At 39.8% G+C, this 25568-nt stretch overlaps 1 protein-coding gene across 1 annotated transcript; it reads right to left on the bottom strand.

Annotated features, from left to right (window-relative positions):
• Positions 1–1158: 1158 nt before the first annotated feature.
• On the bottom strand, positions 1159–3120 carry LOC114373199. Its single transcript, XM_028330726.1, has 2 exons — positions 1874–3120; positions 1159–1732 (listed from the first exon to the last, which is right to left on the bottom strand). Exons 1-2 carry the CDS (start codon positions 3118–3120, stop codon positions 1159–1161), a joined length of 1821 nt encoding a protein of 606 aa, XP_028186527.1.
• Between the last annotated feature and the right edge of the window lie 22448 nt (positions 3121–25568).

Genomic DNA, 25568 nt, shown 5'->3' with positions numbered 1-25568 from the left:
TGGATGGCCCAAAAACTGGTTAATGGCATCCTTATCAAAGAGGATCCATTGGCCCCTCACCCAGGAGTGTTTCTCTCTGACTCCCTCCTTCGCGGGCTAGGCGTTGGCATAAAACTCCATGACTATCTCGGGGTCATACTTAGGCATGGGTGATACAAGCTGAGTTCATTGCCTTTGGGAAATTTCCTCTTGAAACACAGTATATTCTCTATCCCTTAGCTGGACTCTTCTCTCTTTGAGGAACGACCATACTTTAATGGCCTCAAAGCATTACTGGTGTTCCTCACTCTGGAACCTGTGTCTATCAAATTTCATGTCTACCTGTGGGGCCGCACTAGAACCCCCTCCAACGGCATCTTTCCTGGACCTCTTGGTTGGAAGCTTCTTCAAAGCCATTTCCTACGAGGACACATTTGTAAAGTTAGTTTACATAAAGCATTTTCTATGCTACCTAGGTGCAAGGTATTCATCATGAGGCAGCAAATTCAAATTCTAGTTAAAAACCTCACAAACATATTCTCATATTCATGCATTTTTTTACATTCAAGACCAAAAACTTAGATTCCTAGGCCTAAGTCATGTTTTTTGGCACTTTATTCTAGCTTCTACAAACTTTCCACACACTCAAAACGACAGCCATATGTGCACAAATTCATTCCACAAGCCAAATTTCACAAAACCACACTCAAATGCCATTGAGGCATTTCACCGAACACTTGGTTGGCGCATGTTCAAACATGAAAAAATGAGGAACAGGGGCAATGTGACATGCCCATTCATTTCAGAATTCAAAATACGCCTACTCAAAATGAATCTCCATACATCCTCCGATCCGCAAGATGACAAGATGCAAATGCATGCATGCTTATGATTAGAAAATTTAAGTGCAAGAATTAAACAAATGTTATTATGTTCAATTTTACTTAAACGCTTGCAGCACCCCTTTGATGGAGTCAAATGGCTCCGGATTCAGTGGGCAAAATTGAAAGTGTAGGTTCTCAAGAAGTAAAAACACAACACAAGAAATTAAAACACAAATCATCAATCCAATGTTTATTAATGTTGTGATCATGGTTTACAAAGGTTTGGAAGACTTTGGAGATCCCAATGAGTCTTTGGAGAACAATCATGTATTGAACCCTTTAGCTGCCCCAAGTACTAAGCATAATATCGTTTGACGACATCAGAAATCACAAGCGAAGGTAATTCTTCATCGTCCATGCTGGAAAGCACTAATGCTCCTCCCGAAAACGCTTTCTTTAAGACAAAAGGTCCTTCATAATTCGGAGCCCATTTTCTCCTATGGTCTTTATGAGCTTGTGATACTTTCTTCAAGACGAGATCCCCTTCGTTGAACTTGCATGGGCGTACCTTCTTATCGAAAGCATTCTTCACCAGGCTTTGATATAAACGTCCATGGCTCATGGTGGCCAATCTCTTACCTTTTATAAGATTCAGTTGATCAAAGAGTGCTTGGGCCCATTCTGACTCTTCCAACCCTGACTCGACCAGAATTCTCAAAGAGGGGACCTCTACTTCAAACGGCAGCACAACCTCCATCCCATACACTAAAGAGAACAAAGTTGCCCCAATTGATGTGCGCATCGAGGTTTGATAACCATGCAGCACGAAAGGAAGCATCTCGTGCCAATCCTTGTATGACACAGTCATTTTCTGAACTATCTTCTTAATGTTCTTGTTGGCAGCCTCAACTGCCCCATTCATATTGGGCCTATAAGGCGTGGAATTATGGTGTTGGATCTTGAAATCCTCACACATTTCCTTCATCATTTTGTTGTTCAGATTGGTGACATTGTTAGTGATAATCTTCCTGGGTAACCTAGATCGACAAATTATCTCTTTCTTGATGAACCTGACAACCACACTCTTTGTCACACTGGCGTATGAAGTAGCTTCAACCCATTTGGTGAAGTAGTCAATTCCAACCAAAATGAAGCGTTGTTCGTTCAAAGCCTTGGGCTCAATAGCCCTAATCACATCTATTCCCCACATAGAGAATGACCAAGGTGCCGCTAAGATGTTCAAGGGCACGGGCGGAGCATTGACATTGTCGGCGAATGCTTGACACTTTCTCACATGGATACAACAATCATTTTCCATGGTGAGCCAATAATACCCTGCCCTCCGAATCTTCCGGGCCATGGCATGCCCGTTGGCATGCGTTCCAAAGGACTTTTTGTGAACTTCCATTAGCATTTGCTCAGCCTCCTTGGCATCCACGCATCGGAGCAAAATCATGTCATGGTTTCTCTTGTACAGGATACCTCCACTCAAGAAGAAACCGGCTGCTAACCTTCGCAACATCCTCTTGTCGTTGTCGGAAGCCTTCCGTGGGTATTCCTTGTCTTCAATATAACGCTTGATGTCGAAGTACCATGGTTTACCATCTTGTTCCTCTTCTATTAAGCAGCAATGGGCGGGCTTGTCGCGACATCTGAATTCGATGTACGGCAAGTCCCCATGCGGGGTCAGCTGGAACATGGATGCCAGAGTGGCAAACGTATCGACCATTTGATTCTCCTCTCTGGGAATGTGGTGGAAGGATATGTCATCGAAGAACTCTATCAGTTTCTTGATGTAAGACTGGTAAGGTATCAACTTATGATCCCTAGTCTCCCATTCCCCTTTCATTTGGTGGATCATTAAGGCTGAGTCTCCATATACTTTGAGTAATTTGACCTTGAAGTCAATTGCTGCTTGAATCCCAAGGGCGCACGCCTCATACTCGACCATGTTGTTCATGCAGTCAAAGCTCAATCTAGCTGTGAAGGGTATACATTGATCGTCGGGGGTAAGCAAAACCGCCCCAACTTCATGGCCTAGTGCGTTGGACGTGCCGTTGGACCACACTATCCATTTGTCCCTATTCTCATCCTCCACCTCCTCCTCAAACAAGGTCATGATGTCCTCGTTCGAGAATTTTGGGTGCATGGGTTGGTAGTCATTGATGGGTTGCTGAGCTAGGTAATCTGTCGAGGCGCTACCCTTTATCGCCTTTTGAGTTACATAAACAATGTCGAATTCCGACAGCAGAACCTGCCACCGAGTGATCCATTTGGTGAGAGCGGGCTTTTCAAATATGTACTTGACTAGGTTCATCTTACATACCAACTAAGTGGTGTAGCTCAGCATGTATTTCCTTAGACGATAGGATGCCCACACCAAAGCACAACACGTCCTTTCAAGCTAAGAATAGTTCATTTCACATGTTGTGAACTTCTTGCTTAGGTAATAGACATCCCGTTCCCTCTTTCCAGACTCGTCATGCTGCCCCACCATACACCCCATCGACTCATCCAACACAGTCATGTATAGGATAAGGGGCTTTCTAGGAACTGGTGGCACAAGCACAAGAGGATTCATAAGGCATCGCTTGATCCTTCCGAACGCCACTTGACAGTCATCATTCCATTGGACAGACTGGTTCTTGCGTAATAGCTTGAAGAGAGGCTCACAAGTAGCGGTTAGCTGTGATACGAACCTCGCTATATAATTCAGGCGTCCCAAGAAACCTCGAACTTGCTTCTCGGTGTGTGGCTCGAGCATTTCAAGGATGGTTTTTACTTTGTCCGAGTCCACCTCTATCCCTTTCTGGCTTACGATAAAATCGAGCAATTTTCTCGACTTGACCCCAAAAGTACACTTGGTGGGATTCAGTCTTAGTCTGTAATTACACAGTCATTCGAACAACTTCCGTAAGTTGACGAGATGTTCCTCCTCGGTTTTAGACTTGGCAATCATATCATCCACTTAGACTTCAATTTCTTTGTGCATCATGTCATGGAATAATGCTACCATAGGTTGTTGGTAGGTTGCCCTAGCGTTCTTAAGCCCAAAGGACATCACTTTGTAGTAGAACGTCCCCCACAGGGTGATGAAGGTCATCTTTTCCTTGTCCTCTGGTGCCATCTTTATTTGGTTGTAGCCCGATAACCCGTCCATGAAAGAAAACAAAGCAAAATTGGTTGTCTTATCTACAAGGACATCGATGTGCGGTAAAGGAAAGTTATCCTTTGGACTGGCTCGGTTTAGATCCCAATAGTCCATGCATATTCACACTTTCCCATCTTTTTTGGGGACCGGCACAATATTGGCAACCCATTCTGGGTATCAAGCAACTGCCAAGAAACTGACATCAAATTGCTTTTTCACCTCTTCTTTTATCTTTGAGGGCATCTCGGGCTTCATCCTTCCTATTTTTTGTTTCACCGGGGAACAACCGGGATTCAAAGGCAACCTATGCTGCATAATGTCGGGGTTCAAGCCGGGCATATCTTGGTACGACCAAGCGAAGATGCTTCTACCCCTCCTTTCTAGGGCACTTCTCCTCACGTCGGCGCGTGTAGGCTTAAATCCTAGCCCGAACCTTCCATGGTTCTCCTTGAACTCCACTAAGCTCGCCATGCCATCACTATTTTGACCCAAACCCATTCCGGGATCGTACCCATGCCCCAACATTACACGGGCTACCATCAATGCAGCACTGGATGAGCGGGGTTGCACTGGGGGAGACTTGACATAAGCATTGCTCACTACCTCCAATAATTGAAAAGTCGTCTCCAAGGACTCCTCTGTGTCTTCTACATATGGAGTAGAAGAAGGACAACTTACCAGGATGTCTTCCTCCCCCGAGACTATGACTAACTGCCCTTCCACCACAAATTTCAACCTTTGGTGGAGCGTTGAAGTGACTACCCCGACTGAGTGAATCCAAGGTCAGCCTAAAAGGAAGCTATAGGCCAGGTTGATATCCATCACTTAGAAAGTGATCTGACAGATGTGAGGTCCAATCTGAATTGGGAGATCAATCTCCCCCCTTACGTCCTGGCGGCTGCCGTCAAAAGCTCGCACCACCATGGAGCTCGGCCTCAGGAGTGACGCGTTGAAAGGAAATTTGTCCAATGTACTCTTGGGCATGACATTAAGCGACGAGCCATTGTCAATCAGCACCTTGGCCATGATGTGGTCCAAACACTTGATGGACACATGCAAGGCCCTATTATGTCCCCGGCCCTCGACTGGTATCTCCTCATCGGCGAAGGTGAGGTAATTATTGGTGGTAATATTGTTGATGATGCCCTCCGATGGACTCATCCTTCCTTTCTTCGGGCTTTTGAAGGGCATACTTTCATGGGACCGCCTTGTCACTCTTGTAAGGGAAAGGGGAAGGCATCTTAACCGAAATAGGTTAGAGCCTCAGTCCTTATGCATGACAACATCTCTGGTGAAGTGTATCACCAAGCACTTGGGTTTGCTCGGGCTCTTGTCAGCCGATTGCATGCACACATCTTGCCCACCCTTCCTTGCACCACAAACTTCAAATAGGCCCACGTCCATCATTCCTTGCAACAGCTCCTCTGCCGTCGGCCATGTTTCCATGCCGTGCAATGTGCTTGGATGCATCAAACAAGAATCTTCTTTGTGCCCGTCAAGGGAAATCATGCCCGCCTCGCACAACACCTCCAATATAAACCTCCTCGAGGTTACCACATCTTTCAATTGCTTCGACCTCTGAGGTCCGTATTCCTCCACCACATTAATCGCTGGTCCCCCATGACTAGCAAGAGGGTTTACCTTTACATTTGGACCGTCCTCTTGGAATGTCAGCCAACCTGCATCGATCAAACTTTGGACCTTATGTTTGAAGGCCACACATTGTTCTATCGAGTGCCCCGGGACACGCCCATGATAAGCGCAGGTCGTGTTGGGGTTGTACCATCGAGGGAAAGGAGACTGTAAAATCTTCCCGGGGGTCACCACTGCCATTTGGTTGGCGATAAAAAATGGTAGCAGGTCTGCGTACGACATCGGGATGGGAGTGAATTCTACAAGTTTCTTTACCAAAAAATTCCTTCCCGGATTGGCACTTGTGCTCGGATTGGAGCTTCCGGCGGGGAGAGGTTGTGTAGGAGTTGAGTTTTGAGTGGGGGCCCTTTGTGGTTGAGCGGGTGCCCTTTGCTAGACGGGCACTAGACTATAGGGGTTTCTGACACGGGCCGAAAAGCTTGGTTGATGTTGGGCATATTGGTAAGTGTTGTGAGGGGTTTGTTGGGGCTTCAGCCAAGTAGGAGCTGAAGTCATAGCGTGGGTTTCTCCTTCCTTCTTCTTTGCCCCAATTGCCCTGAATATCCTATTGCTCGTGTCGGCAGGGGCGACATAATCGAACTTCCCTCATTTTAGGCCTACTTCGATCCTCTCGCTTGCAAATACTAAATCTGCAAAGCTAGAGGGCATGCATCCCACCAACTTTTCGTAGTAGAACTTTGGCAGTGTGTCCACTTTCATAGTGATCATCTCTCTTTCTACCATGGGGGTGACACTTGTGCTGCCAAGTCCTTCCACCGTTGGGTGTACTCCTTAAAGGACTCATGCTCCCGCTTGCTCATATTTTGTAGCTGGGTTCTGTCGGGAGCCATGTCAGTATTGTATTGGTACTGCCTAATGAAGGCAGCAATCAAGTCCTTCCATGTGCGGATACGAGAAGCCTCCAAATTGGTATACCAGATGACTGCCACCTCGGCCAAACTTTCTTGGAAGAAATTCATTAACAACTTCTCGTCCCAAAAGTATGCCCCCATTTTTCCGTAGTACATCTTCAGGTGATTCTTGGGGCAAGTGGTCCCCTTGTATTTATCAAAATCTGGTACCTTGAATTTTGGGGGAATAACAACATTAGGTACCAAATACAATTCTGCCATGTCAGCGAAAGGGTAATCACCAAACCCCTCGAAATCCCTTAATCTCTCCTCGATGAGATCAAGTTTCTCTCTCCCTTCCACTACCGGAGGCGGCCCCCCTACCGAGAAATGCAGCGATTGTAGAGGGTAGGGTTGAGGAGCTCCTGCGGTATTGGGTTGAGGCATAGCATTAAATGCCAGTCCCTCGGCTGTGAATGTGGGATATGGGTCGAAGTCACCTTGAGCATGCTCCCGAGGTTCTTCACGGGCGCCCCTTACAGGCTAGGGATCTGACCCTCAAATGTAAAGGGAATGACATGATTAGTGTTCTCGTTGGGTATGTGCATGGTGGGTGACGTATAATTTGGGGGGGGGGGGTAAGCCATAGGGGTAAGCATTCCTATTATGCCCCATGTATGGTCCGCCGGTGTTGCCAAACACCTCTCCTCCTTGTCCCATCTTGTTCGGGATGTGTTGGTTCGCTTGGTTTGTGGCAGATGGATAGGTAGGATCTGCCTCAGTGGCGGCACTGGCAATGGCAACTGCGGACGTGTTGCTTTCCATCATTCTCTTCATGCCTAACATGGCTTCTATCATGGAAGCCATTTGATCCTTTAATGCCTCCATATCGGCCTTCATTTGTTCTTGCACCTCCTCTGTTTCACCTATGACTCTAGTTTTGGAACGGGTTCGATAGTTAACCAACAAGTTAAGGTACCTTTCTCCATTGGGACATATAAGGATGAAGTTCCTATGGAGGTAGGGCATATTTTGTTAGGAAAGCCATGGCAATTTAATAGGAAGATAATTTACAATGGCCTAAATAATGAGATTACCCTCACCCACACTAAATTTGTGTTGCATCCTCAAACACCTTCATAGGTAGCTAAGGATAAACTTACAATGAAGGATAAGAAGGATGAGGAAAAGTTAGAAAAACAAAAGAGAAAAAGGATAGTAAGGCCTTAGCTCCGGGAAAAAGAGGGAGGATTTTCCTCTAAGAAAGTTGTAAAGAAGGAGAGTCATTTTGCAACAAAATGAGATATTAAGAAGGCTCTTCTTCTCAATCAATCTTTCTACCTTCCCCTCTCAAGGGAGACTTCCCTTAGCACTGCCACAATTCCCACACTTGAGACCATTCCCCCAAAGGTCCAAGAACTCTTATAGGAATTTGGTGATGTATTTCCCAAAGAGATACCCCTTGGGTTACCTCCTCTTGGGGGAATAGAACACCAAATAGACTTAGTCCCAGGAACAAGCCTTCCTAATAGGCCAGTGTTTGAACCCGGCAAGTGCACCAGATCGTGCAAGTAGTATAAAACGGTAAGAACCGAGAATCGAACTCTCGGGGAACTTGTGTTACTTGGTAAAGCTACATTCAGTGAATAGGTGTCTAGTATGAAAAGAGTTGTGTCAACTATGCACAGGTATGTAAACTAACAACCAGCTTATAGGACTAATCCTCAAGAGACCAAGGAGATTGAATCCCAAGTTAAGGAATTGTTGGAGAAGGGTTGGGTCCAAGAGAGTCTAAGTCATTGTGTTGTGCCTGTGTTGTTGGTGCCAAAGAAAGATGGTAAGTGGAGAATGTGTATAGATTGTAGGGCCATCAACAACATAACTGTGAAGTATAGGCACCCCATTCCTAGGCTTGATGAGTTGCATGATGCAAATATATTTTCCAAAATTGATCTTAAAAGTGGTTATCACCAAATAAGGATGAGAGAAGGTGATGAGTGGAAAACCGCTTTCAAGACCAAGTTTGGGTTACAAAACCTGGAGGTTGGTCTACATATATGTCTTCTTCAATGTATCCTTTGACAAAAGAACTCTTCACATCCATTTGGAATAACATGAAATCCATAATACATGCAAAGGCAAGCAGCAGCCTAATGGCTTCTAACCTTGCAATAAGGGCATAGGTTTCATGATTACTCATGTGATTTTCCTTTTAATATTTTGTTTACATACCTGTGCATAGTTGACACATCTCTTTTCATACTAGACATCTATTCATTGAATATAGCTTTACCAAGTAACACAAGTTCCCTGAGAGTTCGATACTCGGTTCCTACCATTTTATACTACTTGGGCGATTCCGTGCACTTGCCGGGTTTGAACAAGTTTTTAGCGCCATTGCCGGGGAACTTCTTTCTATTTGGAAAGTTAGTTCAGTCCTAGGAGTCTATTCTTTATTCTTTGATAAACTATGAATATTTACTTTCTATTCATATTTGTTTTCCCCTTGAACTGGATAACTGCTATTGTTGTTAGTGTTTTATATGCATAGATCTCCGACAGGCAATTTAGTTCCTCTGGACTTGGAGATTGAAGCTACGTTGAGAAAGAACAGAGCCGAGAGGAGAAGAAAATTACTGCAAGACAGGATAGTAGGGTCCATTCTTGAGGAAGAAACTCATTTTTCTGATTCTTCCTCATCCGACTCACCATCATCAAAGGAATCCGCAACTTATTTACCAAAAGTTGTTTCCATGGCTGATGAGCACAAGCAAAGAGTTACCTTTGAGGACTATTCAAGCAGTTCAGTGCCGCAATTCATTACCAGCATTGCACGTCTTGAAGGGCAAGCTCACAACATAAACTACCCTTATTCTTTGATTCATTTAATACAGGGGAACTTATTCCAAGGATTACCAAATGAGGACCCCTATGCACATTTGGCAACATTCATTGAAATCTGTAGCATTGTAAAGATTGCAGGCATGCAGATGAAGCCATTAGACTCAGTCTATTTTCATTTTCCTTGGCAGGTGAAGCCAAGAAGTGGCTCCACTCATTTATGTGGAAGCAATGACTTCCAAGATTATTTTGATGGTGCCAAAGAATCAAGAGTTAAGCAAATTCTAAAGATTCAAGAATCAAGTTTCAAGAACAAACAAGATCAAGATTCAAGAATCAAGAGAAGACTCAATCAAGATAAGTACTAAAAAGTTTTTCAAAACATTGAGTAGCACAAGAATTTTTCACAAAATCTTTTACCAAAGAGTTTGACTCTCTGGTAATCGATTACCATAAGGTAGTAATCGATTACCAGTAGCCAGCATTGTTTTGAAAACTAATTTACAAAGTTGTAATTGATTACCATAATCATGTAATCGATTACCAATGTTTTAAAACGTTAGAATTCAAATTTCAAGAGTCACAACTAGCGATAAAACATTTTCAAATCATTTTTAACTTGTGAAATCGATTACACAATACTTATAATCGATTACTAGTGTTTCTAAATGTTTTGATTTTCAAATTTAAACATGAAGAGTCACATCTATTGATGTGTAATTGATTACACCTTAATGGTAATCGATTACCAGTGACTGATTTCGAAAATAAATTACCAAAAGTCACAATTCTTAAAGTGACTTGTTTCTGAAGAATTTTTCAAAGGTCACAACCTTTAAGTGACTAGTTTTTAAAAGAGTCACAATCTTTTAAAGTGATTAGTTTTAAAGAAATTGCCAAGAGTCATAAACTTTAACTTGAGTCATCAAATGATTATAAATATGTGACCATGGCATGAATTTCAAAAACAACCTTTTTACAGAACTAATTCTTACAGAAATTTCTGATTCATTTCTCAACTTCTTTCTAAGAGTTTTTGTTCAATACTTTGTTCAAAAACTTGTGCTATTCTTCTTCTTCACTCACTTCTCCCTTTGCCAAAAGAATAGAAGGACAAACCGCCTGAATTCTTTTGTGTCTCCCTTCTCTCTTCCAAGAGAATTCAAGGGACTAACCGCCTGAGAATTCTTTTGATTCTTTCGTTCCCCTTAAACAAAAGATTTCAAAGGACTAACCGCCTGAGATATCTTATGTTTCCCCTTACAAAGATTCAAAGGACTAACCTCCTGAGAATCCTTTGTCTGAACACATTGGAGGGTACATCCTTTGTGGTACAAGTAGATGGTTGTTGTACTGAGAACAAGAGAGGGTACATCTCTTGTGGATCAGTTCAAGTGGAGGGTACATCCACTTGGTTGTTCAAAGAGAACAAGGGAGGGTACATCCCTTGTGGATCTTTGGCTTGTAAAGGACTTTACAAGGTTGAAAGAAATCTCAAGAACCATTGGTTAGTTGGGGACGAGACGTAGGCATGGATTGTGGTCGAACCAGTATAAATCTTGTGTTTGTCTTCTTCTTCCCTACACTCTTTAATTTCCATTGTGTACTTTTAATTACCGCTTTTACTTTTGGTTAAGTTTCTATTTCTGTTCTTTACTTTCTTAACTTTGTAGTAAAAGCCTAGTTGAATCTAGTAACATTAAGAAGCATAAATTTTTAATTAGTCAAGGCACATTAATAATTAATTCATCCCCCCCCCTCTTCTTAATTATTTCGAGGCCACTTGATCCAACAATTTAAGGGTAACAGTCTGAAAACCTATGAAGAAGTTGTTGAAAAGTTTCTTAAAAAATATTTCCCAAAGTCAAAGACTGTGGAAGGGAAAGCTGCAATCTATTCATTTCATCAGTTCCCTGATGAGTCCTTGAGTGAAGCGTTGGAGAGGTTTAGAGGTTTATTGAGAAAGACTCCCACCCATGGGTTCTCCGAGCCAATTCAATTGAATATGTTTATAGATAGGTTGAGACCACAAACCAAGCGACAGAGCTAATTGAGAATATGTTAGCCAATGATCATGCCATTCTGCGCGACAGAGTTCATTAACCCACAAAGAAAAGCTTGTTAGAACTATCATCACATGATGCTTTATTGGCACAGAATAAGTTGCTTTCTAGGAAAATTGAGATTTTAATAGAAACACTTGGTAAGTTGCCAACTAAACTGTCTATTGGTCAACCTACACATTCTTCTGTTTTGCAGGTTACTGGTTGTACCGTCTGTGATGAGGCTCATGAAATAGGCCAATGTATTCCCATTGAAGAAAACACTCAAGAAGTGCACTATATGGGAAATCAACAAAGACAAGGATATACTCAAGGAGGATTTTTAGGCTTCCAGCAAGGTCCTTATAACCAACAACGACAATGGAGATCACACCCTGACAATCAATTCACCAAGGACTAGGGTGGACCTTCCAACATTCCAATTCAACAAGGGCCTAACATCTTTCAGAGGACTACTAAGCTTGAGGAGACTTTGAATCAATTTATGCAAGTAACAATGTCAAATCATAAAAGCATTGAGTCAACCCTGAAAAACGTTGAGGTCCAAGTGGGACAACCGGCCAAGTAGATAGCTGACAAGTCATCCAACAGTTTCGTGTCGAATACAGAAAAGAATCCCAAGGAGGAATGTAAAGCTGTGATGAAAATGAGTAAGAGGTTTGTGAAGGTGGAGGATGAGGATAGTGTTGTATCCAAGAAGAAAGCTGCTGAAAAGAAAGGTAATGATGAAAAGAAAGATGATGTGAGAGGTGAAAGAAATCAGGAAAAAGAAAAACAAATAATGGTCAAGAAAAAGAAATTAAATGACCAAGAAAAAGAAAAAGAAGTAGAAAAAGAAAAAGAATATGAAAAAAATGAAAAAGATGAAAAAATAAGAATGAAGAGAGGAGTAGAAGTGAACAAGCTAGAGAAAAGAAAAGACATAAAGCTGTGAATGAAAGTGCGGAAGTACCATATGTTGTGGTACCTTCCAAGAAGGAGAAGGACCACTATTTGGTGAGATTTTTAGATATTTTCAGGAAACTGGAAATAACCATGCCCTTCGGAGAAGCTTTACAACAAATGTCACTCTACTCCAAGTTTTTAAAAGATATGTTAACAAGGAAACACAAGTATATTCACAAGGAAAACATTATTGTGGAAGGAAATTGTAGTGCTATGATTCAAAAGATCCTTCCACCCAAGCATAAAGACCCTAGGAGTGTAACCATTCCTTGTTCAATTGGAGAAGTCACTGTGGGAAAGGCTCTTATTGATTTGGGAGCCAATATTAACTTAATGCCACTCTCCATGTGCAGAAGGTTGGGAGAGTTGGAGATCATACCCACTAGGATGACTTTACAACTTGTTGACCGCTCCATTACCAAACCATATGGAGTAATTGAAGATGTGTTGGTCAGAGTAAAACATTTTATCTTCCCCGCAGACTTTGTGATAATGACTTTCTTGTAATATTGGGAAAGCCATTCATGTTAACTGCAAGCTCCATAGTTGATATGGGGAGAAAGAAGCTGGAGCTGGGCTTTGAAGATCAGAAAACTGATTTTGATTTATTTTTTGAAGACAAGCCTGCTCCAGAACAAAATGTTTGCTTACAGGTAATGGAAGTGGGTAAGGAGGTCCTAGAAGTACGAACCAAAACGTGATCACCCATTGAGGTAAAAGTGTCAAGCTAGTGACGTTAAAGAAGCGCTTCCTGGGAGGCAACCCAGTTCTAATTTATGCTTTTCTTTTCTTTTATGTAGGGCATAATGTGGAACTTGCTTCATAATCATTACATTGGGGTATATCAGCTTATTTTGAAGGATAGATATAAGGGTTTCAATTTCTTGAGGAAGGGACTGAAAAATAACTTAGAAATTTTTTTTTGAAAAAACAGTCATTTTGCTAAGCGCAAGCCTCGTGCTAAGCGCATCTTTGGTCATGCGCTAAGCCAAAAGTCTCTAGTGCTTAGCGCTCAACCCTTGCATCTCAGGCTGATTTGGTCCGCTATGTTGGCCAAGGCTGAGCTAAGCCCATTTCAATTCAATTTGAATTGGGCTAAGCGATGGCCTACTCGCTAAGCGCATCGTATTCACTGGCTAAGCACGAGACGTTACCGCTAAGCCCATTTCGATGAGGCCTAAATTGGGGTTCATTGAGCTAAGCGCTACTCATGCCAGCTAAGCCCAATTCCTAGTGGCCATAGCAGCGCTAAGCGATCCAACCGCTAAGTGCATGCCCCTCTGTATTCAAGATGCATCATTTTAGCTAAGCCGGCCCAGATCTCGACTCAACGAGAGTTGCAGGTTTTATGACCTGCAAAATTTGCTAAGTGCCGCTTCTGTGTGCTAAGCCCAGCTTAAAAAAAATTCAGATTTTGAATTTCAAACTTGGGCTAAGCGCGAAGTTCTGCTAAGCAACCCACTTTGAGAAACCAAACATCTCTCTGGCTCGCTTAGCGCTGCAGTTCGCTAAGCAATAAGGTCGAAAATTCCTTAAGTAAGTGTAACGTTAGTTACACTCACATTTGCCCAAAATTCTCAGAGTATTCCCTGCATTTTCTCTCTCGCCCAAATCTGTGCAACCTGCCTTCTTGCTTTCTTTTTGTATCTTCTACGCATCTTCAGTACACAACAATCCAAGTAAGTTCCCCATTCCATTTCTTTCTCTTTTATTTTGTTGAAACTTACGTTAGAAAACCATAGATGTAGCTTTTAATTTTTAGGGTTTTAATGATATTAGATTAGTTAAAAATTAGGATTTTGTTAATGATTGTGCTGTGTAGATAGTTTTGACTGGTTTGCATGTTTGATATGCCTTTTAGAGGCTCAAAAATGGAAGAAAATGAACTGCGTTTTTTCTGGAAAACGCAATGAACTCGCTAAGCGAGCATGCTATGCTAAGCGAGTTCATCAATATTCATTGAATATATGCATTTCTAGACGAACTCGCTAAGCGCACCTACCGCGCTAAGCAAGCTCATCTTGTGAGGATGAACACTCATCCTCCTGTTGAGATACTTGGGGCTAAGCGAGGCTGAATCGCTAAGCCCGGGTAACTTAGTCCAATTTTTTTTTGAAAGTCGTGCGCTAAGTCAAGCCTATCTGGGCTAAGCCCATTTCATTACGGCAGCCATTGGGCTGAGCGAGCCTTGCTCACTAAGCCCCCATACTTAGTGAATTTTCTGAATTTCATGGTGCCGCTAAGCACAACCTTGCTAAGCTTAGCGCACATCTGTTGCAGCAATCATTAGGCTTAGTAGGCAGATGCCAGCTAAGCCGATTCTGCAGAAGCAGAATTTTCTGCAACATCTGCTAAGCGGCCCCACATGTCGCTAATCGGTAGTGTGTATTTTGTGAAGGCAAGATAAGCGGACCATGTCTCGATAAGCCGCCAATGCCTTTTTCAGTTTTATTTTTCATTTTTTGAATTTGAATAACTTGTGTCCTGATTAACTGTTTGGTCCCTCTATTTGCAGATGGCCTCTAGGAAACACAAGAGTATCGGTTCAAGACCCACAACTCAATATGATACAAGGAGATTTCACTCCTTAGATGCACAGAACCAGTACATGGATAATGTATTGGGGAGAAACATCTTGCTAGAGAGGAAGGTGGAGGTCTACCACACTGAGTTTGATGATTTTAAGGCTTAGTTGGATAGGTGTAATCTCCATAAATGCCTCACCAATTTGGTTGATGGGAGCATATATGTGGCTTTGGTGAAAGAGTTCTATGCAAACCTATACAACTTTGAGGGTCCTTCACCAAAGCAAGCCAGGGTCAGAGGCCATCTAGTGAAGATCAACACTAAGAGCCTCAACACATTCCTAGAGACACCTGTGGTATTGGCAGAGGGTGAGACTTTGCCCACATACTGTAGGCTGCCTTCAGATCCTAGGGAGATTGAGGTTGCCCTATGCATAACTGGTCGAGGGTTCATCTTGAATGCTGAGGGCCAACCTGGGAGGATCCTGAGGAAGAACTTGATGACTTTAGCCTAAGTGTGGAATGTTCTCTCATACTCCAACCTGGCCCTAACATCGCACACCTCTGACCTGACAGTGGATAGAGCTAGGCTGATCTTTGGCCTAGTCTCTCGCATGGGCATGAACATAGGAGCTCTCATTTCTGGCCAGATGACTTTTATAGCCCAGTCTAACTCTTCTAGACTTGGGTTTCTTACTCTGATCACCGCCCTATGTCGAGGCAGAGGGGTTGTCTCTAACAACCTCACTTTTGAGCGCCTGAGCCTGATCATTAACCTGGCCTACATCAGGAAGAACTATTGGAATCCTGATGATCTGACAGTTGCTATCCGAGGGGCTAGGAGGGCGAGGGCGAGGCTAGCTAATCTTCCTTCCACATCTGTAGCTCCTACTCTAGCATCCACTTCAGCAGCTCCTTCAGACCCAGCTCAAATGGATTCTCAATGCTTTGAAGCCATGCTTCAGAGCATTCATCAGGGATAGATCATTTTACTTCAGAGTTTACAGGTGGTGGTGCCTCCAGAATCCATTCCTTCCGTTGAGCAGTTTCTGGAGAGAGTAGCCTGGCCTAGGGTCCAACCTTCTCTTCATAGGGAAGATGAAGGTCCTATAGCCTAGGTACCACAACATGTAGAGGATGCGCCATCGGAGACCACCGTTCCAGAGCCATTCATTGTAGAGGAGGAGGTAGGAGAGACACAGGTTAGACAGGAAGCTGCTGCTAATCCTGAGAGATCACGACAGGTCACGTTAGATCCACCCACACCAATGGTGGACCTATCCTCACTACAGCATGCAGCAGACCCCTCCACTCCTATACTCGAGATACCAGAGGACCCGACCACACCAGTCCTGACTCTGAACACTTCTCCTCCAGTTACTCCAGTACTTCATCTGACAGATAAGGAGGATGTTCAGACATAGGACACTCAGGACCAGTCATAGGAATTCTAAATTCCTGATGATGTTTTTTGGATTATTATCATAATGATTATAGTTTCAATACATTGTTTTTAGTGATTTTGGTTAATGTTTATATACACTGTTGTTTTGTTTGTGGTTAGTTGGTATGCTTGTTTTGAAGCATATGGAACAATCTGACTTGACTTTGATGATTATGCAGTGAAACACTTTTATTTTTTTGTGAAAATTGGTGTTATGAATTGATTCTGGATTGAATGTATGATTGTGATGGAGTTTGTGCTTCTTTTCATAAGTTTGAGCAAGTATGTTTGTTAGACAAAGAAAGAACAAGAATGTGAACTTGCAATTAGAATTGAAAGAAAAGCTTGAACCATAACCGGTGAGAGTGTGATCTTAAACTGTGAGGGAACAACTAGCTTTGAGTAATAGTCTTTGCATCAATCTCTGAAATTTAGAATGAAATGTAAGAATGAGGACATGATGAAGGCTATGATTGTATATACAAGCCAATTGACCAAAAATCTTACCTTGAATTATAATTGTATCCTTTGCACCCTTTGTGAGCTGAATTACATTTTCAAAATTGAACCTTGAACTTGAATGAATATCTCCAGATACCTTGTTTAGATTCTAGGAGAGCAGATAGTTCAAGGCAAATTACCCCAAATTTGGGGGATTTTATTGGAATGTAAATTAAAAGGTAAAGCATCAGCACACACAACAATTAAGTTGTGTGTTTTAACAAAAAAAAAAGAGCAATCAAAGAAAATGTGTGCTGTTGAAATAAGGTCAAAGACAAATTAAAGTGAAAGGCAAGTAAATAAGCTAATTGTATTGAAAGAAATATTTGTATAAGTCTAGGATTTGTGCTATCTAAGAATCTAAGCCTTTGAATCCTAGAAAAACCAATTATTTTTGTAGCCAAGCCTCACTACAAGTCTGTAAAAGTCCTTCTGATTCTATTTATGCATTTATGACTTTATGGCTTAAGATGAAGTTCAAAGATTGGACCTCTTGCTAGTTGTTATGGATGAATAGCTTAAACACTTGTGCTTGAGTGAAACCGAAGCTATGAGACCGTGGTTTAAGTTGCTTTCCTTGATATATGTCTTATGCCTAACTTCATCTAATTGTACAGGTTACATTTTATTCTTCTCTTTGAATAACTGCATGTTTTGCGAAAGACAAGTGATGAGGGCATTTTGCTTCATTCTTTTATCATGCAATCAATAACTTTTGTGAATACACCTTTGTACATAGTCACTGCATGTTTTTGTCACTTGGGGGACCAGTGAGTTGTTCTTTATTTGCTTGAGGGCAAGCAAAACTGTAAATTTGGGGGAGTTGTTAGTCAATGAATACGATTAACTTTTATGAATAAAACCTGTGTAAACTGTATCAAACTCCTCCAATTTATGGTTATTTTGTAGTGTTGTAATTACTTTTTGTTAAAGATAGGTAATAAATACTTAGTACTCTCATTTTGTGTGTTTAATAATCATTTACTCTCAATTTCCAGTTAATTTGGCAAGTTTGTGAAGTGCTGATTTTCATCCGCTTGCTAAGCCAGTCTTTTGGCTTAGCGAGCCATCCGTTGAGCGCAACACTCCTTTGGCTGAGTGCGAGAAAGAATCTGGAAGAAGGATGAGTTGTGCATGTTCTCTAAGCGAGGGCTAATCCCAGTAAGCGCACCGCTTGAGTCCATCCACTGAGCGAAAAGATGAGCGCTAAGCCGAAATTTACTAATGCGCGCTAAGCGAGCCAGAGTTGCGCTAAGCGTGCAAGCACCAACAAGGCCACCTATTTAAGCTTAAAATCAGAAATGGAGAGAGAGCATGGGCAGTTCTCAAAGCTTTTGCATGTTTAGAGATTTCTAGAGAGAGAAAAGTCCAAGTTCGAAAGAGTTTTGAGAGTTTTTGTTGTGAGAAGACTGGCAGAGAACTGAGGAAGAAGAGGAAACCATCTTGAGAGCATGAGATGAGTTTGTGAGTGATTGTGAGGTTCTAGAGGTGGAGGAGACATCCCCACTACTTGTATTTCTTCAATCCTTCATTTTTCTCTTCTCTTTGTTGTAAAGGAAGCTTCCCAGATATGGAGAGTTAAATCCTTTGTTGGTTCTTCTTTGTAGGTACTTGATGTAAATACTTGTATATCTATTTAATGATGTTTTATGTGGCAGTACGTCATTTCAGTGTTCTTTTGCCTTGATCATGTAGACGCATTCTTTGTTAGGATCATTCAATAGTCAAAACTGGTCTGATTCTTAGAACTTGATAGGACAGGGCTAGTTTATCGTATTATCGCGAGGGATCGGGGTTCAGTAACCTAGTTGTTTGTATGTTATGTCTTAATGCGGTTCTGGTAAAGTTTAGTCCAACAAGAGACATCTGAGGACGATGCTTGATTAGGATTAGGCTAAACATGCGCGAGACATCGGGGTTTAGTAGTGTAGGAGACAACATAGAACACAGGAACATTGTTAGGTAGAGAGTATCCTTTTAACATCAGGCACCTAATAGGAAAACCAATATGTTGTGTACTTGTCTTTATACATCATGACTCACGTTATTTTCCTTTTAATAGTTTTTTTACATACCTGTGCATAGTTGACACATCTTTTTTCATACTAGGCACCTATTCACTGAATATAGCTTTACCAAGTAACACAAGTTCCCCGAGAGTTCGATACTCGATTCTTACCGTTTTATACTACTTGTGCGATCTGGTGCACTTGCCGAGTTTGAACAGACATGCTTCACACAATTTATTTTTCTCAAACTTAAGTTTAGGAATACCAAACACTAATTCCTTTTTAACTAGATGATTGAGATGATGCATGTTCATATGTGCAGCCCTACACTACCATAATCAAGAATCATCAATCTTACTTACCAAGCAACTAAGTTCATGAATTGATGCAATTTCAATATTCAACATGTAGATGTTACCTATTCTTTTACCTGTGTGAACAACCTCACCAGATATAGCTTCACAACCAAGACAACAATTCTGTTGAATTCAATTTTGAAGCCATTGTCACATAGTTGACTTATGCTCAAGATCGTGCTTAAGTCTATTTATGTATAGAACATTTTTTATTTGAGTCTTGTGCTGATTTCCAATGTTTCCTTCTCACACAATTCTTCCCTTATTATTATCTCCAAAAGTGACATATCCTCCTTCCTTTGACACAAAGTCAGTATGTCTGGACTTGTCACCCATCATGTGCCTAGAGCAGCCATTGTCCAAGTACCATGGTGAGTCTCTTGCTTTTAGGCACACCTACAAGACAAAATAAATTAGAGAAAGGTGGTACCCAATTGAGGTTGGGACCAATGGGATTAATTTCCACAATTAAATCTTTAGGAATCCAAACACATTTACCTCTAGGAACATCAAATCTCCTAACATAGCATTTATAAGATATGTGTCCTCTTTTCATGCAGTAATGATAGGTCTTTGATTTAGGCTTAGAATGAACTATGTTTTTCTTTTTGAAGACTTTGTTTGGGTTCACCTTTTTGGAGGATGCAAACTTGGTTTTCTTATTAAAGGTAGTTTGCTTGTTTGCTTGTTATACTCCAAACTAGTCTTATCGGTAGTGTGCTTTTACACACTGAGCAAGTGACTAAGATCACTCTTTCCTTTGTTCATTTTTCTTAAAAGATATTTAAGATAGGAAAGCTCAATTTGCAACTTCATACGTTCTTCATAGTGATCCTTTTTTAACTTTCCAAACTCAATCTGCCAAGATTTGTAATCATCCATATTAAGAGAAGCAGAAGAACAAACACAACCAGTGGCTTTATAACTTGAAACAAGATTTTCATTTTCTTGTCTCAATTTATCCAACTCACTTTGTGTTGAAGCCAATTTAGTGTTATGCAATTTTAAATCACTTCTCAACTTATTGTTCAAAACAGCAAGCCTTTGCGCTTCTTCATGCATTTCATTAAATGCTTCCAAAACTTCTTCAAATTCAGAATTTACCTTAGTTTCTTCAATGGCTGAGGAGTCATCCATTGAATCTGCCATCAAGCATATATTTGCAACTTCTTCTTTTGAGGAACTAACTTAGAGTGAAATTCCTTTTCTTTTCTTTTCTGTTTCTTCTGGAAGAGATTATTGAATCAACTCTTTTTCATATGCAAGAAATTTTCCGAAAAGAGCTTCCATCAACATTGATGTTAAGCCCTTGAATTCCTTGATCATTGTGATCTTTGATTCCCAGGTTCTTATAAGACAGTTAAAGATTTTGATGTTTAGCTCATCATCTTCAAACGTTTTTCCAAGACCAAGAAGGTGATTCACAATATGGTTGATTCTTGTTTGAAGTTCTGAAATGTTTTCTTCATTCTTCATTCGAAAAGCTTCATATTCGGATACATGAGTGTGCTTTGTTGCTCTTCTTACATCCGCAGTGCCTTCATGAGGGACTTCAAGCATTTCCTATATTTCATTTTCCCTTTTGCACCTTGCAGTATGAAAATATTCTTCAGCAGATTGTTGGATCGAGTGGCCTCAGAATAATTAAGAAGGGGGGGTTGAATTAATTATTCCTAAAACTTTACCAATTAAAAATTACTCTTTTAAGGCTTTTACTTATGTTATTAAGAGAATATGGAGTAGAAGAGAAACTTAACAGAAAGTAAAAGTGGAAATTAAATGCACAGCGGAAAGTAAAAGAGTAGGGAAGAAGAAAACAAACACACAAGATTTTTTATACTGGTTCGGCAACAGCCCGTGCCTACCTTCAGTCCCCAAGCAACCTGCGGTCCTTGGGATTTCTTTCAACCTTGTAAAAAACCTTTTACAAGCAAAGATCCACAAGGGATGTACCCTCCCTTGTTCTCTTTGAACCTAGTGGATGTACCCTCCACTAGAACTGATCCACAAGAGATGTACCCTCTCTTGTTCTCAGTCAAACCCAAGTAGATGTACCCTCTACTTGTGCCACAAAGGATGTACCCTCCAATGTGTTAAGACAAAGATCTCAGGCTGTTACACCTTTGATACTTTGTGAATAGGGATACAAAAGAATTCTCAGGCGGTTAAACCTTTGAACGCTTTTGTATTAGGGAATGAGAAGAATCAAAAGAATTCTCAGACTGTGTCGTTTTGAATTCTTTGACAAGGGAGAAGGGAGACACAAAAGAATTCAGGCGGCTAGTCCTTCCTTCTTTTGGAAAAAGGAGAAGAGAGACACAAAAAGAATTCAGGCGATTAGTCCTTGGCGAATTCTTTTTGGCAAAGGGAGAAGAGAATTGAAAGGATGAATAGCACAAGTTTTCAAGGTTTGGAAAAACCAGAAAACTTCAAAAAACTTTTGGTACAAAGAAGAAGAAGAAGTTCAAAGATATTCAAGGCTTGTAAAGGATTGTAAGAGATTGTTAGAAAGACTTGGAATCATTGATTTTAAAATGCAAAAGAAAGCCTTGCTTTTATAGACTCTTCATGTCTGGTCAAGAAAGCCATTCAGAAGAGTTATATCTTTTAGAAAAGCTTCAACCCATTTGAAAGAGTCAAAACCTTTTTGAAGAGTTACATCTTTAGATTTTTCAGAAACAAACACTGGTAATCGATTACCAAATATGTGTAATCGATTACACAAAGCTTTTGAATGAAACAATGTGACTCTTCACATTTAAATTTGAATTTCAACATTCAAGGGCACTGGTAATCGATTACCAAAACATTGTAATCGATTACAGCCTTTTTGAAAATATTTGGAACGTTGTAAATTCAGTTTGAAAACATTTTCAAACTCATTTTGCTACTGGTAATCAATTACAACAATATGGTAATCGATTACCAGAGAGTAAAAACTCTTTGGTAAAGGTTTTGTCAAAAACTCATGTGCTATTCAAAGTTTTGAAAAACTTTTTAATACTTATCTTGATTGAGTCTTTTCTTCATTCTTGAATCTTGAGTCTTGAATCTTGATCTTGATTCTTGAGATCTTGAATCTTGATTCTTGTTTGTAGGCTTTCTTCTTGAGCCTTGAATTCTTCTTGATTCTTGAACTCTTTGACTTGTTCTAGATTTTCTTGAGACAGATGTTCTTTGATTCTCTTGAGCTTTTTGTCATCATCTTTTGTTGTCATCATTGATATCATCAAAACACCTTTGAATCATTGTTGATTCATCATGAAGCTTTGCTTCCACAATCTCCCCCTTTTTGATGATGGCAACTTCTGAAATCAAGAAACACACACACACTTTTTCCTAGTCGATCACTCTTATAAATGCTCCCCCTTTGTTTTTGAATTTATGCTTATCTTAAAAATAAGTTGATTACTCATGTGAATTCTTGATTTAATCCCATTTCTCTCCCCCTTTGGCATCAACAAAAAGCCAAAGTGCGTATCAAATAAATTTAATTTAAACATCCATACAATGTTCATAAAAAATATCAACCAAATCATGAAGCAAGAAGCATGAACCATGAAACCATGAAGCAAACAACCTTGCATAGATAAATTATAAACTCCACATAGTCAAATAACATACTTAATAATTGTTCAAACACCATAGTAATATAGAGATTTATTTTGATAAGTCACTAACATCTATTAGTCCTAATTCTCTTCTTATGTTATAAAAAATATCTTTACTTAGTGGTTTCATAAAGATATCTGCAAGTTGATTTTTAGTATCTACAAATTCTAAAACAACATCACCTTTTAAAACATGATCTTTAATAAAATGATGCCTAATTTCTATATGCTTGGTTCTAGAATGAAGAACTGGATTCTTAGATATGTTTATGGCACTTGTGTTGTCACATTTTATGGGAATATGATCTAATACTATTCCATAGTTAGATAGTTGTTGTTTCATCCACAAAATTTGTGCACAACAACTACCAGCAGAAATATATTCTGCTTCCGCTGTGGATAAAGCTACACTATTTTGTTTCTTGCTATTCCAAGAAACAAGTGCAGACCCTATGAATTGACATGTACCACTAGTACTTTTCCTATCTGTTTTTGATCCAGCAAAGTCTGAATCTGAGTATCCTACTAGGTTACATAAAGAATTCTTAGGATACCATATCCTAAATTAACTGTTCCTAATAGATATCTTATGATTCTTTTTACTGCCAATAAATGTGAAAACTTTGGATTTGATTGAAATCTGGCACACATGCATACACTAAACATAATATCAGGCCTACTTGCAGATAAGTAAAGTAGAGATCTAATCATACCTATGTATTGCTTCGGATCAACAGGTTGTCCATATTCATCTTTATCAAGATAACAATTTGTATTCATAGGAGTGGCCAAGTGTTTTGAGTTTTCCATTCCAAATCTCTTAATGAGTTCTTTGCAATACTTTGCTTGATTGACGAAGATCCCATCATTTGTTTGTTTGATTTGTAATCCAAGAAAGTAATTTAACTCACCCATCATAGACATCTCAAACTCACTTTGCATATCAATAGAAAACTTCTTGCACAAAGATTCATTAGTAGATCCAAAGATTATATCATCAACATAAATTTGTACTAACAAGATATCAATTATCCTTCTTTTTTATGAATAAGGTAGTATCTACTTTCCCTCTAGTAAAATTCTTTTCTAAAAGGAATTTACTTAATCTTTCATACCAAGCCCTAGGTGCTTGTTTTAGGCCATAAAGTTCCTTCTTTAATCTATAGACACGGTCTAGTTTTTGTGAATCTTCAAACCCAGGAGGTTGTTCCACATATACCTCCTCCTGAATCAGACCATTTAAGAAAGCACTTTTGGCATCCATTTGATATAGTTTAAAATTCACAATAGATGCATATGCTAATAACATCCTAATTGCTTCTAATCTAGCTACAGGTGAAAAAGTTTCTTCGTAGTCTATACCTTCTTCTTGGTTATATCCTTTTGCTACAAGTCTAGCTTTATTCCTAATTACTATACCATTTTCATCCAATTTATTTCTAAATACCCATTTAGTTCCTATGATTGGATAATCTGAAGGTTTTTCTACTAATTCCCATACATCATTTCTTTCAAATTGACTTAATTCTTCTTGCATAGCTACTATCCAATGACCATCTATAATAGCTTCTTTAAATTTTTTAGGTTCTATTACTGAAACAAATGCCATATTATTGCATAAATCTTTAAGAGAATGTCTAGTTGTTACCCCTTTTGAGATATCGCCGATGATGTTATCAAGAGGATGATTTCTTGAAGTTTTCCATTCTTTAGAAAGATTATCATTTTCTTGTACTGTGTCATCTTGATCATCCTTGTCTTCATCATCTCTCTTTCTTTTCAGATTTCTTTCTTCATTTTGAGTATCTTCCAAAGTATCTGTAATATCATCAACAAACTCCTTTCTTGGGGAGGTAATGTTAGTTTCATTAAAAGTAACATGTATTGATTCCTCAATTGTCATAGTTCTTTTGTTGTATATTCTAAATGCTTTACTATGTAAGGAATATCCAAGGAAGATACCCTCATCTGCCTTGGCATCAAACTTTCCTAGACTTTCTTTACCATTGTTTAGAACAAAACATTTACATCCAAAAACATGTAAATGTGCAATATTTGGTTTTCTATTGTTAAAAAGTTCATATGGAGTTTTCTTAAGAATAGGTCTAATTAAGGCTCTGTTCATAATATAACATGCGGTGTTAACCGCTTCTGCCCAAAAGTATTTTGGAAGAGGTGTGTCATTTAAAAGAGTTCTAGCAATTTCTTCTTGGGCTCTATTTTTCCTTTCTACTACTCCATTTTGTTGGGGTGTCCTAGGTGCAGAAAAATTGTGTTCTATACCATACTCATCACAAAACATTTCAAAATCATTGTTTTCAAATTCACCTCCATGATCACTTCTAATGGAGATGATTTTGAGATTCTTTTTGTTTTGAATAACTTTGGCAAGTCTTCTAAATGTATGAAATGCATCATTCTTATGAGTAAGAAATAAAGTCCAAGTATATCTAGAATAATCATCAACAATTACTAATGCATAGTAACTTCCACCAAAACTCATGACCCTAGATGGTCTAAACAAATCCACGTGTAATAATTGCAATGGTTGAGTGGTAGAAACAATATTTTTAGATTTAAAGGATACTTTTGTTTGTTTACCTTTTTGGCATGCATCACATAACTTATCTTTTTCAAATTTTAATCTAGGCAATCCAATAACTAGATCTTTTGAAATTAACCTATTTAGATGATCCATGTTAATATGAGCAATTCTCTTATGCCATAACCATGGATCACAGTCTTTACTTAATAAACATTTATCATTTATATATTTTTGTTTTAGATCAATCATGTAGACATTATTTTCTCTAAAGCCTATATGTTCAATATCTTT

Source organism: Glycine soja, chromosome 2, assembly GCF_004193775.1.
Source record: "Glycine soja cultivar W05 chromosome 2, ASM419377v2, whole genome shotgun sequence".
Classification (NCBI taxonomy): domain Eukaryota; kingdom Viridiplantae; phylum Streptophyta; class Magnoliopsida; order Fabales; family Fabaceae; genus Glycine; species Glycine soja.
This window is presented reverse-complemented; position numbering and strand designations above follow the sequence as displayed.